Below are 16,855 nucleotides of genomic sequence, written 5' to 3'. Positions count from 1 at the left end.
CCATACACACTAAAAATATCACTCAGACACCCTTCCGAGTGATATCTGTTAAAAAAAAAAAATCTAGTGTACACCCCCCACCCATTGCAAGAACATGCATGCAGGTCAATTTTGGCTATGTAGCCAATGAATTACATGTTCAGTGGTCACAAGGGATGTCACTGAACGATATCGGTAACCAATGTCATTCAGTGTGTACGCACTATCTAGTTGACCAGCAGCGCTGAAGATATAGTTAACTATATCAGCAGTGACCCTAGTCGTCCAGTGTGTATGGGGCTTAAGTTCAGTATCAGTAATAATAAATGCTAAAAAAAAAATGAAAACTTGTTTTAGGTAGGCAACGTGGGCTTTAGTATCTCTGGTTCAAGTATAAAATATATATGTGTTGCATCCGTTACCTTATTGCATGTCTCTGAGTAAATGCTGATATTTACATTTACTATGCTTTAATACCCTATCTGAATTGTTCTATTATCTATGCTGGAACTCTTTTGAATTGTTAGCTGGGGTAACAATTGCTAACATTACTCCAGATCTTTTCTTTACCAGTTTCAGGATACCATCCATTTCTTCTTTTTTTCTATCCTGTACATACAGTATTAATCTCTATAAGTCTGCCTTGGTAAGTTTTTTACAGCATGCTGGACAAGGAAATGTTAGCATTACACTATTGTGAAACATGCTGAGGATTACTTTTGCTTAAATTAAAGAATTGGGCTTATTATAGAGACACCCACCCTCCACAATTTCTACTTAATACATTCATCCATATCTCTGTAGTAGGCACATTTATTCATGAGTACTGTTCTGAGATACTATGCAAAGTGAAAGCGTTTATATACCTTGGAGGCGTGGCATCATGACTAGGGGGCGTGGTCTATGATTGTTGTGTCACGCCCCATTTTCACTCAAAAGGAACTGTTTGATCTTCTGCATATCCCTGCATAATGAAAAGGCTTAGAAGAGCAAGATAAACATAAAAATATGCAATGTATTAAGTAACATCTACAGGAAAGTACAAGGAAGTCCATAGACTTTATTACCCCTTTATGTTACTTGTGATTCATCCTACCTGTCTCTATAGAGTTCCACAGACACATACCATCTGCCTAAAAATATTCTAATATTCTAAGAAATAAATCTTTTTTTTCACTCAATGACCATTAAAATGCCATATTGTTACTTACCAGTAACAGCCTGCCATCTCTACAGTTGTACACTTAGAAATGTCCTACAGATGTGTCCACATACATCTTTCCTTGAGCCATATGGCTCGATTTGGCCTGCCACTGACTCTGCGGCTAAGCCACGCCTTGTCATTTATCTTAAAATTTGATACTTTAATCTACTACTTTATACAAATTTTTTGTGCCAACATTTTTTTTAGAAACTATCCGAACATGTAATGCCAAATGAAGCAAAAAAGGAGAGGTGTAAATGGAGATACTGTATCTGTACGTGGTGCTTCCACAAATGTATTCTCATCCAGCATGCTTACTTTTCTCGTCATTCGGTCTTTTGATGCAATTGTGGCATTTTTCGGACAGAGTACTATGTTCTACACACATTTTTATTTATTTAACTGATTACATCACAACATTATTTAATAAGCTTTATAGTTAATATTTTGCATACTAATTTGTACACTTAAGCAATAATTAAAAATAATAATAACATGGTAATGGAGACAAAATATTATACCAATGTTGCCTTTTTTTTGCAGAGAGTGAAACTATCAAGTTCATCTGAGGGCAGCACAATAGACATCCGACCACCAGGAATGGAAGGAGAAGACGAATTCCTGGGCTACGACTATGAAGGGCCTCTTGATCCAGAGTCATGCTTTACAGATGGTATGTACACTTTTTTAATGTCAACTATAATAAAACTCTAGCACAGTTTCTGAGTCCTTATGGTCATATGACTCGGAGCGATTTGTGGTTTTTACTATGATCCTTACTATATTATAGCTCAGATGATAATAGATGATTAAGACAGCATGTTCCACCAACAAGAACATAACACAGGCATGTTTCAGTCTAGGCCACCCACTTCTTCAGAACTCTGAGCAGAAGAACAGCAGAAAATGCTGAACTTATAAAGAAACAGAGTTCTTAAGGATTAAATGTTCCTTTGTTGCAAATATGTAAGAGTCTCAAGAGTTCTATAATATTCAATGCCAGGTAAGCTGGCAGCGGTGGCCAAAATGCTGCATTATACACAGAGGCTTAGAATCAAGTTAAGACTAGATCTGTGGCCAGAATGTTCAGGTGCTATCTAAAAGGACGTGAAAAGAGGTTGCAAGTTCCGACCAATGAGGTCTCTATTCTAAACTAACACTATTACTGTAACCCATTGGTGTCTTATTTAGAAACTACAAAATATTAAGGCGCAATATTCAAGCACAAGCTTGGATAGAGAACTATAATTGATGATAGGCTTTTGGAGTGAGCAGCCAGTGCTATTAATAGCAGTGGGCCCTGGTACTAGTGTAAGTAGGGCTTTGCCAAATTGGGGAGTTGTGGCCATGCCCAATTCCATTTTTTTGAACAGTACTATCCACAGCACTGCAAATTAACTGTTGTCTCTTCTCTTCCTGTTCCATGTGCTACTGACCCAGGCCACCACCAAGTCCCTACAGCTGCCCCAGGCCTGGTTAAATAGTACCCAACCCCCCACCTTTTCATTGCCTTTGTGGGCAGGAGGCTAATATTCAGAAAAGCTTTGTGACCTATCACTTTAAGTCACTATTAGAGAAAATTAGTTACAGTCATAAAACTGCAGGGCCAGACTGGTCATCTGGCTCTTCTGGCAAATGCAAGACGGGCCAATGGCCAGATTGGCTGGTCCAACCACACAAATTGTAGGGCTGGTCGAGCAGTACAGTGTTACGACTCTCTTCTTGGCCACCTATCCTCCCTCTGCCCAACTCATGACCGGAATACAGGACATGCAGCAAGGTGAGACCCCCATGAGATGTGTCTTCATTCCCCATTGTCATGCACATTCGCACAGTGGGTTGCTTTAGTAAATTTTCCCTTAAATCTCTCATTTTTATGTTACTCATAACGAATGAAAGGCTATTGTCATGCTTTGCGTCTCTGGAGTGTGCCCTTCCGGCCTCACACACATGACTACAGTACTGTATCTCGGACTCTTAGCTCTATCAGTACTTTTTGCTATATGCCCATCTGGGATTGTTTTATTCTGTTACTGATCTTGGTTGAGAAATGCATACAAAACTGACACCGTAATTTTTTTTTTTGTTTATTTTTAAAGTTTTCTGAAAATCAATAAAATACACTTGATTTATTAAAAAAAAAAATAGTCACACCAAAATATATCTTTAGACCGCACAAATGCATTGTTGTGTAACCCTAAATTGGATCAAAAGATCACAGGAGAGAAATGGACCTTTAACGTAAGCCCTTGTGAGCAGGACTGTGAGGTTGTTTCAGCATTTCTCCAAAATTCTGTTCCTTAACAATTTCTGTTCTGTGGTTTTCAGACTGTGTGAAGAAATTTGCCTGCTGCCAAGTAAGCATTGAGGAGGGAAAAGGGAAAACCTGGTGGAATCTTAGAAAAACCTGCTATCTTATTGTTGAGCACAGCTGGTTTGAATCGTTTATAATCCTTATGATCCTACTTAGCAGCGGTGCCCTGGTGAGTACAACAAGCTGCATTGTAGCCTGCTAACCTAATCATGCTTATTTCATTATTCTTGGCGGCAGGTCTAAGTGATAAAATTAGACCCGAGTCGATGAAATGAAAATGTGAAAATGTAGATTTTATTTTTATATGGATATTGTATACTTTGTGAAATCATCTTGTATCATCATACATGGGTTTCCTGATATAGGTCATTCCACGTGACTCACGCTACATTTTATGTTCATTTTTAGAAATTTTAATGCACCACAATTTAAAAAATCTGACAATAATATACAGGGTAGATATTCAGAATTAATGCACAGAGGAAGAAATAATGTACCATATATACTCGAGTATAAGCCTACTTTTTCAGAACGGTTTTTATGCTGAAAAAGCCCCCCTCGGCTTATACTCGAGTGATGGTCCCACTTGAGTCAATAAGTTTTCCCAGTTTTTTGTTGTAAAATTAGGTGCCTCGGCTTATATTCGGATCGACTTATACTCGAGTATATACGGTACTCTTTTTTTTATTTTTAATCTTTATATCGAATTTTCACATGACAATCCAGGGGAGTACACGTTCCCCATAATGACATACAGTACATATATCCAAATAATAAAGAGACACAAAAAAAAAAAAAGAAATACAATACAAAACCTCACAATCAAATGACAAGACATGTTCTCATCTTAATCAAATCTTCTATATATGTGTATAAATGTAAATCGGGTAGCTGATAGGCAGAGGCAGGGCCGAAAGAACCCTTAGGGCTCCTACCTAAGTGACACACACTTTTCACTTTTGATTACTTGATCTCTTTTGGTGTGCTAATTCGTTCTATCATTATATAGACCCTCTCCATAGACTCGATAGGCTTCCCAGTCCCTCCAAAGTTTGACTATCCTGTAGTTGCCATTTTGACCTAAGGTTTCCATCTTGTGGTTAAAATTAATTTTATTTATTACCTTCTGGGATGTTGGGATCTGTTCTTGTTTCCATAATTGAGCGATCACAGTTATTGCTGCACTAATTATTTGATTTAGCAGATATTTCTTTGTGCTATTCAAACTTGATGGAACTATATGTAGTCGCACCATCTGCGGTGTTAATTGTATTCCGATTCCCAAGATCCCTGAAAGGAAATCTTCCATTTCCTGACAGAAACTCTCCATTTTTCTGCAGGCCCAGAAAAAAATCCCCTCTTGGCTTGTAGCAAAAGGCCATTTATCCATAACAGAAAACATCATTGCTCACAAGGCTTGTCAATGAATCAATATTCTACTTCCATGTGTATTCAAAATAACCACAACTAACTTGGTTTTTTTTTTTTAGGCTTTTGAAGATATTTATATTGAAAAGCATAAAACCATCAGAACAGTGTTGGACTACGCCGACAAGGTCTTCACTTACGTCTTTATCGCAGAAATGCTCTTGAAGTGGGTGGCATATGGATTTGCAACATATTTCACTAATGCCTGGTGCTGGCTGGATTTTCTGATTGTAGATGTATGTACTTCTACCTATTACTTAATAGACTTTGACCGTCATTCAGCCAACATCATCAGTGAATGGTTATCACCTCCTTACATCTTACAGTGTATGGTTGAGTTGTATTTATCAGGGTGTCACTCCTCCCCATATCAGGAGTTCAGCTGCAATATAATGCAGACTATGCCAGCTTTATACAAGGTGTTATACAATGGTTCATCACGCTTGTGATGTCAGCCTCAAGATTCCCCAATTTCTGTATAGATTCCTACCTGATGTGATGTCAAAGGCAAGAGAGCTCTGGTCTTCATGGCAGCTGCCTTTGCTTCTGCTCCATGTTGGAATGAGGACTCTGCAGGGTGTCAGTGGCTCCCACTGTTGAGGTCACCGGAGCTCTGAGCAGACCACCCACATGGAGCAGCAGCATGAGCTTTGTGGTGCAGGGAAGTACTTTGACCCAACCTCCTCCAGACAAGCTAGTACTGTAGGTTAAGAAAGTCCTGACTGAAAAAGTTTCTCAAAACTGATTCTTCTGACAAAGAGAGGACAGTTGTCATATCTCTCTGATCTGTGGCATCTCCTGAACAATTGCATAAAACCCCTAGATCTATGAGATTATGAGATTGGGTCTTCTGCCCATTGTTTTTCTAGTGTATTATGCAAACACTGGTACTTACGATGCCATAAGGTCTTAAATTTACAAACATTAGGGGCTTGTTAATGCATTGCAGGGCAAAAGGAGGGTGATGACCAAGGCTCTGGATTACCAGATTAATGATCAGCAATGTACATGGAGGTATAACCTATGATTGAAATGTAGTGCAGTACTAACTGCCTTTTAACAAGAATGAGCATCAATCAGACCAATCAGAATGGGAAGGTCCCTTAAATGCATTATTATTCCATGCAGCTGTAGCACTGAATGTAGTCTAAAGGCCCCCATACATTAGGCGGACTTGCCTGACCCAATTTTCCTGTGAACCGCAGGGCAGCTCCCCAGGAGGCTCACATACGATTTGGCACTTGATGTGCCATTTTTTACATGTGATAAATCGCTGAGCGCCAGCGGGCGGTGATCTGCGGCGGGTATTAGAATTTTAACAAATGTGTCAAAAGAATGGCCGGCCTTTGATTGGCTGAGAGAGAGCACTCTCTTTTCTGGGCGGGCCAATCAGAGGCCAGCTAGTCATTTGACACTTTAAAAAAAAATTCTAATACCCACCGTCCCACTGATCAACGCATGCTGCCGCTCAGCACCCCGCCGCCTGAAGGTCGCACATGCAAAAAGGTGTGTGCCAGTGGTGCAGTACTGCTGGCACACACCTCGTCTGGATACATTGCAGGTACTAAAAAGCACCCACAATGTGCCACTGATGCTTCCGATCCAACAGATTGAACCTGCAGCAGGTTCAATCTGTAGGGTCCAACCTGATGCGCACTGGACCGTGCATCGGATGAGGTGTCAAACACATCCGATTTGGACTGATTTCTCGGCCCGATCCATCAGAATCTAGTTAAATCGGCCCAAATCGGATAAGTATATGGGGGCCTTAATGACCTTGGCTACTAGGTGAGTGCAGCTGCCAAGTGTCACAACTGTTTTATGCAAAGCATGGTTATCCATAGACATTACATTGTGTCGGTGCATATAGTCAAAACCATGATGCGTGAGCACAAGCGTACGTACCGCGGGTTGAACGAGTCTGGCTACATCTGTATTTATAAGTATGATTCAAGAAAAGTGTAGCCAACAGTAATGAGTAAGTATTCTTTACAGAAGTAAGCCTAGTCCCTTCAAATAGTATCTATGTATGTTTTTTTCTATGCAGGTATTGTAAAATCCATTTAAAAAACCTCATTCATTTTTATAGTAATAAATATTAATCTCTCTTTTGTGCAGATTTCCTTGGTTAGCCTTGTAGCTAGTGCTCTGGGCTATTCAGAATTAGGGGCAATTAAATCGCTTAGAACACTGAGAGCACTAAGACCCCTTAGAGCACTGTCACGGTTTGAAGGGATGAGGGTAAGTCTAAAGTAAGAAATATGTGCAATAAATACAAGTTACAATATTTGGAAATATGCAATTGGTTCTATCCAGTACATATACCTGGGGGCCCACCAAATCCTCTAGGGTTCCAGGCTGTGTTATTATACAGATTTGCATTATACATATGTTACATTATACTGAACAGGACTATGGTGTATTTTGTAGAATGCATTGTTGTTGTTATTAATGTGGAATATTAAAATGCATGCACCGCAGTGTTCACTATATACATTTATCAAAGGGTCCAGACCATGCACTCGCTAATGGTTAGCCAAGCCCCTCTAAGCATGTGCCCCTACCATTGCATTCCCCTGGTGGTCCATTCATGCCCCCAGTCCAACAATGTAATATATAGGGACTGTTGTCCCTGACAACTGTGTCCAGAACCTCCAAGCTGTTGGGGTAAAGGAGGGTTTATTCTATTACAACAAGCCTGGAGAGTAAATATATAGAGGGTGGAGGGCTAAGAGTAAATTGGATCAATTAAGTATCACAATAATCATAACATTTGATTAAAACATGTATGCATAGAGTATATGACAATAAAATAGGGTATTACTGCAAATAATAACAAGTGTACTGGTGTTAATATCTATATACGAATAAGCAAAGATTGTATACTTATTGAATATGGAGTCCTGCTTGTTCCTGTATAGCTCCTGTGAGACTCAGTGACTCACTTCTCCACTGGGTAAAGCAAATTGAGGGAGTCCATAGACCTTGCTGGATCTTAAATAGCGCTGGATGGTGAATGTTGTCCTCAGATTAAAGAGTCATCCTCACGATGTACAGTATGTATTTGTAATCCACAATAGGCAGGTGGTGGTGTCCCAAGAAGATAATATAGTGCAGGATATGAGCTAAATTAAAGCAGGGGATCCAATGCAACCTCTAGAGTCCAATGGCTGTTAAAAACTGCAGGTGCTGCCTGACATGTTTCGTTGTCCTCAGATGACTTTATCAAAGGTACCTGATAAGTCTTCTGAGGACGAACATTGGATCCCCTGCTCTTGAATTTATTGGAATGTTGGTTACAAAAGAGGGTACTTATGAGTTATCTGGGCGCCCGATTTTTTGATTGTATGCCTTAAGTTAAGGCATACAATCAGATGCGATGCGATGCGATATCGCATCGCATGCGAACATCGGATGCGATGACCCGATTTTTCCATAGGAATCAATGTTAAAATGGACTGAGTCCATTTTAACATGGAATTCAATGGGAAAAAGGGGTCCTTTTCATACCCCTACTATCCAAGTGGGCATGGAGTTGGATATAAACCTGTGGCGAGCGTAGCGAGCCACCGAGCCCGAAGCGTGGCGAGCGAAGCGAGCCCCGCGAGGGGACGGTATTCTGTGTCCCCTCGCGGGGCTCGCTACGCTCGCCACGCTTCGGGCTCGGTGGCTCGCTACGCTCGCCACAGGTTTATATCCAACTCCATGCCCACTTGGATAGTAGGGGTATGAAAAGGACCCCTTTTTCCCATTGAATTCCATGTTAAAATGGACTCAGTCCATTTTAACATTGATTCCTATGGAAAAATCGGGTCATCGCATCGCATCTGATGGTCGCATGCGATGCGATGCGATGTGCCCGATCCGACCCGATTTAGAAATCGGGCGCCCAGATAACTCACAAGTACCCAAAAGAGTATAGGCAATTTGGCCAACCCAACCATATCAAAGTCTCCCCTTCCGGCCAGTACCTATACTGAATCTACATCATTGGCCAACATGTATCACACAGTCACTTTGAGCCAATGAGCTAGCACACTTTAAGTGCTGATTAATGTTGAGATCACAGGGCCCCATTGACCTACAGTACTGTACTTTGGGATATGATACCACTTTTTGCCCATAATGATTTTTTTCTTAATTTTAGGTGGTTGTGAATGCGTTGATCGGAGCCATTCCCTCCATTATGAACGTGCTGCTGGTTTGCCTTATATTCTGGTTGATTTTCAGCATAATGGGAGTGAATCTTTTTGCGGGAAAGTATTATCATTGCATTAATACTACAACTGGTGCAATGTTCCTTGATAGCGAAGTCAACAACCGCTCAGAATGCCTTCAGCTGAACAATTCAAGCAAGAGTGCTCGGTGGCAAAATGTGAAAGTCAATTTTGATAACGTTGGAGCAGGATATCTGGCTTTACTTCAAGTGGTAAGTAAAAAAATGTTTGTACCAAGATTCACTTTTAAAAACTACAGTATATATATATATTTTTTTTAATAATTAGGTTCTAATGGCCTTATTCTAAATGGAAGTAATCATCAGACTGACTTCTAGGTGCCTCCTACGTTGGCACAACAACATCACCTTAGGTGGGCGCTGCAGGGGCGTGAATGCACAATCACATCTTTGATTGACATGATCACCGGCAACTTAATGTGGGGGAGGGCCTATGAGGGTGCAATTCAGTGTGAATCGCATTATCACCCCCACCCAAGTGCCAGCGGCTGTGGGCGGTTGATGCCAGATTCAGAAAACCCCTGGTTGTTCCATGAGAGTAGGCATGTATGAAGCAATCACAGACTGTATGTGTGGGACACCATGAATACACACACATATGAAACATACGAGAGCAGATGGTTAATACCTCGCTTCTCTCCATGGGTGAATTGGGCACTCCTGCACTTACCCTGCAGACCAATGTACATGTTTGGGGTGTGTGTGGACAGAGATCAGATGCTTGTTACAGATTGTTCTTTTGCACTGTGCATGGGGTGGCAATTACTGCTGATATTAATGATAATTGCTGCAGATGGAGAAACTGTGGAGGGTGTGACCCATATACATGAAGATACTTGCATAAGGTAGTTTATCTGTCTGACACAGAGTTTTGCACTTGTGGCCACTTTGAGTCCAATTATGCTTCTTCCACAACAAAACATTTCCATTCAAAATGATCAATCAGGCTGTGGCTTGGGAGGCACTGAGTGCGAGGATGCCGGACATGTTCTCCACCATCTGAGCATCTCCAGCATCAGAGATGTACGTAAACCATTGGATTTGTGTACATCTCCAAACCAGACCACTTGTCAAGTTAGTTATATTTTAATTCTATAAGGCCTATGATGCAAATTCTCTCATAAGGACCTCATTTAGAGCAGGCATTGCAGCCTAAATACCGGTGTGAACTATCAGGCACAAAATTAAATTAGATTAAAGTAAAAATTCAGAGTAAATATACGACTGCATCAAGATACTCTCTGAGCAGGTCTTCATACGACTGGAGGATGGATAAGAAAGTCATGATTATGAATTTAAAAAAGATTACTGCAGTGTTAAAAAATTAAATAATCAATTAAATGGATACACGTAACAAAACATGGTCACTCATAAGTAACTTGCAGGGCAGTTAAGAGCTTTGAGGTGTCTGGGTAATGTGTGCGGGCATGGTCAAATCCTGGGGCATAACCATACCCCTCTCCCAAAAAACTGAAGATACTACTATGTGCAGTATGCTCAACCATAGATGGTGGCTCCAGAGTACATTTCCACTCCAGGGGGCACTTTCCACAGCAGGATCTCCTGCTCATCATAGACTTATGCCATGGCACTCAGCCACCGTGCATGCCCTGGTGTCCCCTCACAATCCATTGCACCAATAGGTGGGCCAAGATCCAGCTGCTCCCTTTCTGGACATGCCAACTTTGAGTGGAAGCACTGCTATGTGCCCCCACACCCCATGACTCACCCCCCTCTCCATTAGCCATCCCCAGACATAATCCTCCTTCCAATGGCAGCACCAGAACTGAGAACCGGGATTGAAAAATGCTCAATTCTGGGATTCCTGGAATCCCGGGATTGGCATACCTAAAAAAAAACATGCCCCTTCACCCCACACCAGCCGCTCTGCTGATTTACATGTGTGGGCGGCCAGCTGGGAACGGGGCAGAGAGTAGCGGTGCTGGGGGTCCTGTGCCTCCAGGCAGATGGCGGCATCAGTGCGGCAGCGGATAAGGCCGGGCCCTGGACTCCGGATGGAAGTGATGCTGCGGGCGGCTGGGAGCGGGGATGTGACAGTGCGGTCTGCGCAGCGTGACAGTCATAGGTCACGCTGCGCAGGCCACATGCTGGGGTCGAGTACAGCCGGGCATCGTCTGAGCGAGGGCTCAGATGCTGCCCAGCATTAGACTGTGAATGCGCATTCTACGCATGCGCATTGGATACTCCAATCCCGGGATTGAAATCCGGGACATTTGGGGGCCAAATCCCGGGATCCCGCCGATCCCGATTCTGGGATTGGCCACCCTAGTCCTGAAGTTGTCAAATTAGAATAATGAAAAAGTACAGTGAACCTTAAGAGAAGGACATAGCTTTGCCCATGCAGAACTATGAAAATAAAGTAAAACAGCGTAGTTGTGTGAGATAGAAAAACAATACATACAGTATGACAGGATAACATCTAAGAGCTATTTGGTATTTTCTTTAAGGCCACGTTTAAAGGATGGATGCCTATTATGTATGCAGCTGTTGATTCAAGAGATGTGAGTATCTTTATTTTCACTATTTCAGTGGCTTTCATAAAACCTGCTAATAAGTCTAAAATGAATATATTGTTTATGTGAAAATTGATGTCATTCATCTAATTCCCCCACCTAGACCTCTCATTCTAAAAACATCAATGGTATGTTGTGCAATGTACACTATGATGGAAATGTCTATATTACTTCAACAATTAGATCATTTATAGCTTTACTATTTTTTGACCTTCTCCCTATGGGCCAGATGTACTAAGCTTGAAAAATGATAATATGGAGAGTGATAAAGTGCCAGCCAATCAGCTCCTAACTGTTGTGTTACAGGCTATGTTTGAAAATGACACAGGTGTTTATTTACTAACATGGGAGTTCTATTTCAGATGATATGTTGCTATGGGTAACCAATCAGGGTCTATGTATTATCTTCTAGAAGGTGCTACATAAAAATAAGTAGATTCTGATTGGTTGCAGCCAGCAACATCCCATCTGAAATAGAACTCTCCATTTTATCACTTATCAAGGCTTAGTACATCTCGCCTTATGAGCTTGCCTGAAAGCTCCAGACCCTAGATAATTTGTTTGGCCTTGTTTGGCTTTCTATATCTATGGGGGTTATTCAGACCTGATTGCATGCATGCAAATTTGCAGGCTGGGTGATTATCGATAGACTGCAAATGCGTTTGTTCCATAGTACGCATGCGGGAGGCCATCCAACTATAAAATCCTGCACATTTTTTGATTGCTGCCCCTTGGCAAGATGATTGACAGAAAGCAGGTGTTTTTGGGCGTGAGTGCTTTGCTGTATAGCGAAGCACTCGCACTTTACCGATATGCCTGTAAAATTTTGCGGGCACATCGCTGGGGCGGTCATGGTCTGTGCTAAGCAGCCCCGGCAGCCTGCAGCCATGGTTTATAGTTCTGCAAAGATCTGAAAAACTATAACCCAAGCTGAATTAGGCCCTAAATAGGAGGTTTTATTTAAATTAACATGAGTAACTTTTTTATTTTTAATTTGTAGTGAGAAAGAAGAACATTTATATTATACTCATGGTTATTTGCATATGTTTATAAAATAAGCTATTGGAACTGGGTGGTGTACATTCACGGACACTGCCTCTTTATGCGTGTTATATATTGTATGCAATGGAGCTGTTATAGGCAGACTGTTTATTTATTTATTACTTACTAGGTGATTCATCGCGCCCTACGGGCGCTCTTCACACCGTCGTAAGGGGCTGCGCCCCCTTAATTTGTGAACGTTTGTATATGAGAAATATGGTTAGAATTGTATGAAAGATGCCCTGTATTGCAACTTAGGTGTCCGCGAATCGCGGGAGGGGGGGTCGCGGAGGGTGCCGCGAATTGCAGGAGGGGGGGTCGCGGGGGGTGCCGCGAATTGCAGGAGGGGGGGTTGTGGGGGGGTGGATGCTGCGAATCGCGGGAGGGGAGGGATTGCAGAGTATCGCGGGAGGGGGGTCGCGGGGTGGGTGCCGCGAATCGCGGGAGGGGGGGTTACGGGGCGGGGGTTGCGGCGAATCATGGGAGGGGGGGTCGCGGGGGTGTGCCGTGAATTACGGGAGGGGGGGGTCACGGGGCGGGGTGCCGAGAATCGCGGGGGAGGTGTGTGTGTGTGTGCCGTGAATCGCGGGAGTGGGGGTGGGGGGGGTGTGACGCAAATCGCCACAAGAAAAAATCAACACAGAAAGGTCAACACATGTAAATGTTGACATAAGTGTGGCACTTCATTGGTGTCCATGTCGACACATGAGAATGAATATGAAAATATTAAAAAAATGAAAAAAAAAACTTCAAAAACTCATGTCAACCTTTTTCATTGTCGACCATAGCCATGTCAGTGTTTTCCATGTGCAATTTAATTCTGGAGCTGCCGCGAATCACGGGGGGTGCCGCGAATTGCGGGAGGGGGGGGTCGCGGGGTTGGGTGCCGCGAATCGCGGGAGGGCGGGGTTCACAGGGGTTCCGGTGGGGGGTTGCCGCGAATTGCGGGAGGTGGGGGGTCACGGGGGGTGCCGCGAATCGCGGGGGGGGGGGTTGCGGGGGGGTGTGACGCGAATCGCCACAAGAAAAAATCAACACAGAATGGTCAACACATGTAAATGTTGACATAAGTGTGCCACTTCATTGGTGTCCATGTTGACACATGACAATGAATATGAAAACATTCAAAAAATGACAAAAAAACTTCAAAAACTCATGTCAACCTTTTTCATTGTCGGCCATAGCCATGTCAGTGTTTTCCATGTGCAATTTAATTCTGGAGCTGCCGCGAATTGCGGGAGGGGGGGTCGCGGGGGTGGGTGCCGCGAATCGCGGGAGGGCGGGGTTCACAGGGGTTCCGGTGGGGGGGTGCCGCGAATCGCGGGAGGGGGGGTTGCGGGGGGGTGTGACGCGAATCGCCACAAGAAAAAATCAACACAGAAAGGTCAACACATGTAAATGTTGACATAAGTGTGCCACTTCATTGGTGTCCATGTCGACACATGACAATGAATATGAAAAAATTAAAAAAATTAAAAATAAATCTTCAAAAACTCATGTCAACCTTTTTCATTGTCGACCATAGCCATGTCAGTGTTTTGCATGTGCCATTTAATCCTGGGGCTGCTGCGAATTGCGGGGGGGGGGGGTCGCAGGGGGGGTGCCGCCAATCGTGCAAGGGGGGTCGCGGGGGGTTCTTTTTGCCGCGAATCGCGGGAGGGAGGTCGCGGGGGGGGGGGTTCTGCGAATCGGGGGGGGGGTCACGGGGGAGGGTTTGCCGCGATTCGCGGGAGGGGGGGTCGCGGGGTGGTGGTTATGCCGCGAATTGCGGGAGGGGTCGTGGGGGGGTTCTTTTTGCAGCGAATCGCGGGAGGGGGGGTCGCGGGGGTGTTTTTGCTGCGATTCGCGGTAGGGGGGGTCGCAGGGGAGCGGGTGTTTTTGCCGCGAATTGCGGGAGTAGGGGGGGGCGTGCGGGGGGGGGAGGTTTTGCCGCAAATCGCGGGAGGGGGGCGCTCACCTGGTGGCTGTGGAGTAGCAGTGCTGGGCAACATGGGAAAGCAGTGGGTGTCTGGCACTGTCTGTGGGCTCACTGGGCTGGTTCTCTGTCACATACCTCCCAACATGACCCTCTCCAGGAGGGACACAATGCTCTGTTTCTAGACTTCCCCTTAATGTATGATTGCCATCACCTGTTTTAAACAGGTTAATTTCTCAGAAAGGTGTTCAGCACAGATGAAGGCAATCACACATTAAGAGGAAAGTCCAGGAACAGAGCGTTATAGACACAGACACCCACTTTGAGTGACAGATGTAGCCAAATATATAGGAGATTTATTACTAGTTTCTTATATAGCGCACACATATTCCGCAGTGCTTTACAGAGAATATTTAAACATTCACATCAGTCCCTGCCCCAGTGGAGCTTACAATCTATATTCCCTAACGCATGTACACGCACACACAGACATTGTAGGGTTAATTTTGTTGGGAGCCAATTAGCCTACTGCTATATTTTTGGGGGATTGTGGGAGGAAATCGGAGTACCCGGAGGAAACCCACACAAGTATGGGGAGAATATACAAACGCAGCACAGTTAGGGCCATGGTGGGAATCAAATCCATGGCCTCAGAGCTGTGAGCTAGTAATGCTAACCATTACACCGTCCGTGATGCCCCAAGTATATAGACAGATGGAGCCGGGCTCAGCTGTTGCTGGCGCCCGCCAGATCCCTTTCACTGGCGAGCGCCGGCAATAGGGACTGGTAGGCACGTGCGTGTCACGCGCACACGCGTCCCAGTATCATGGCCGCTGGGCAGCGTCTCCCTGTCCATCTCCGCTTCAGGGAGATGCTGCCCAGTTCGGGGGGGGGGGGGCGGCAAAGGGGACCGGCGGCGACGGCGAGGGAGGCGGCAGGGACCAGCGGCAGGATCTGTGTATATATATATATATATTTATATATATATATATATATATATATATATATATATAAAGACAGTGGTCGAAGTGGAAATTTTGAAGTGGGGGTATGGAAAGATAGTAATGTTGTTCTGCGTCCGCCGAAGGCGCACATGCTGTAGAAAAGGGGGCGTGGCCACCCGTAATGCTGATGAGAGGAGGAATAGGGTGAGGGGAGAGGAGAGGAGGTGTGGGAAGAGGGTGAGGGGAGAGGAGGCATGAAAAAGGGGGTAAGGAGGGGAATGGGGAAAGGAGGAGTAGGGGGGAAAGAGGGGCAGAAGAGGTGGGAGGAGGAAGAGGGGGAGAGGTGGGTAGGATCCGAGGAGGAGTAGGAGGGTCAAGGAGAAGAGGAGACTGACAGGTAACAACTGACACACCCACTAAAACAGTGAGAGGGGCCAAATGACAGCCATATCCATCCCTTCTTAATGGGGCAGAGACACTAATGCCCCCCACATGCTTTCTGGCGCACCTGCATCTATGTGATAACACCCACCAACACACAGAATGCCAGGGTAACACTGACGTCTCGCTCTCTCATATACTGTATGACAACACTGTCAGGACACACAGCGCAGCCACCACACTGTATGCACCTCACCAGCGCAGCAGCTGGCTGCCACCTCTAGAACACCCCTCCCCCACCGCTATGTGCAGAACCCGGGAACATGCTGTCCTTGGGAATAAATGCAGTCGCCGCCACCTCAGGAGAAGGGGGTTTTGCTCACTTGCATAATCCATGGCTGCGGTGACCATAATCCATGGCTTGCATAATCCATGTGGTGACCAGATTTAGGGTATACAGTTGCACCAGCACAGCGCTGGGCGACCTACGGGGACAGCTCGTAAGGCAGTGGGCTCTTTAGCAGCGGATGTTGGCTCTGCAGCAGTGGATGCTGGCTCGCCTCACCTCCAGCACGGACCCCAGCAGGCTGTCACCTTGCTCCCGGCTGTGCATCAATCGGCCCGGGCGCAGTGGGGCAGCTTACAAGGTGTTGGTGTTAGGCTAGTCCCTGTATCCATCCCTGGGGATGGGGGAAGGTCATTGACGGCAGCAATTTAAAAAAAAAAAAGAAAAAAAAGCAGTGCTCGAAAAAGTGGCAGTATACCGTACCGGTGTATACCGGCCCACTTCGAGCACTGTATATAGCTGATTCATATTATACCCACTTTTTAAATATTCTCTGGAAAACCTGTATAAATGTCTCCTTTTCTTATGTTCA

General features: G+C 44.5%; 1 protein-coding gene across 1 annotated transcript in view; it reads left to right on the top strand.

Moving 5' to 3' along the window:
* LOC146020647 (sodium channel protein type 2 subunit alpha-like) overlaps positions 1–16,855 on the top strand; it is a 134,622-nt gene that overhangs the window by 108,201 nt on the left and 9,566 nt on the right. Inside the window, 6 exon segments of the mRNA XM_083153911.1 lie at positions 1,727–1,856; positions 3,512–3,666; positions 4,988–5,161; positions 7,044–7,166; positions 9,073–9,354; positions 11,631–11,684. Coding sequence (XP_083010037.1) covers positions 1,727–1,856; positions 3,512–3,666; positions 4,988–5,161; positions 7,044–7,166; positions 9,073–9,354; positions 11,631–11,684 — 918 coding nt within the window.

Source organism: Crinia signifera, chromosome 7, assembly GCF_055691185.1.
Source record: "Crinia signifera chromosome 7, ASM5569118v1, whole genome shotgun sequence".
Lineage (NCBI taxonomy): Eukaryota > Metazoa > Chordata > Amphibia > Anura > Myobatrachidae > Crinia > Crinia signifera.
This window is presented reverse-complemented; position numbering and strand designations above follow the sequence as displayed.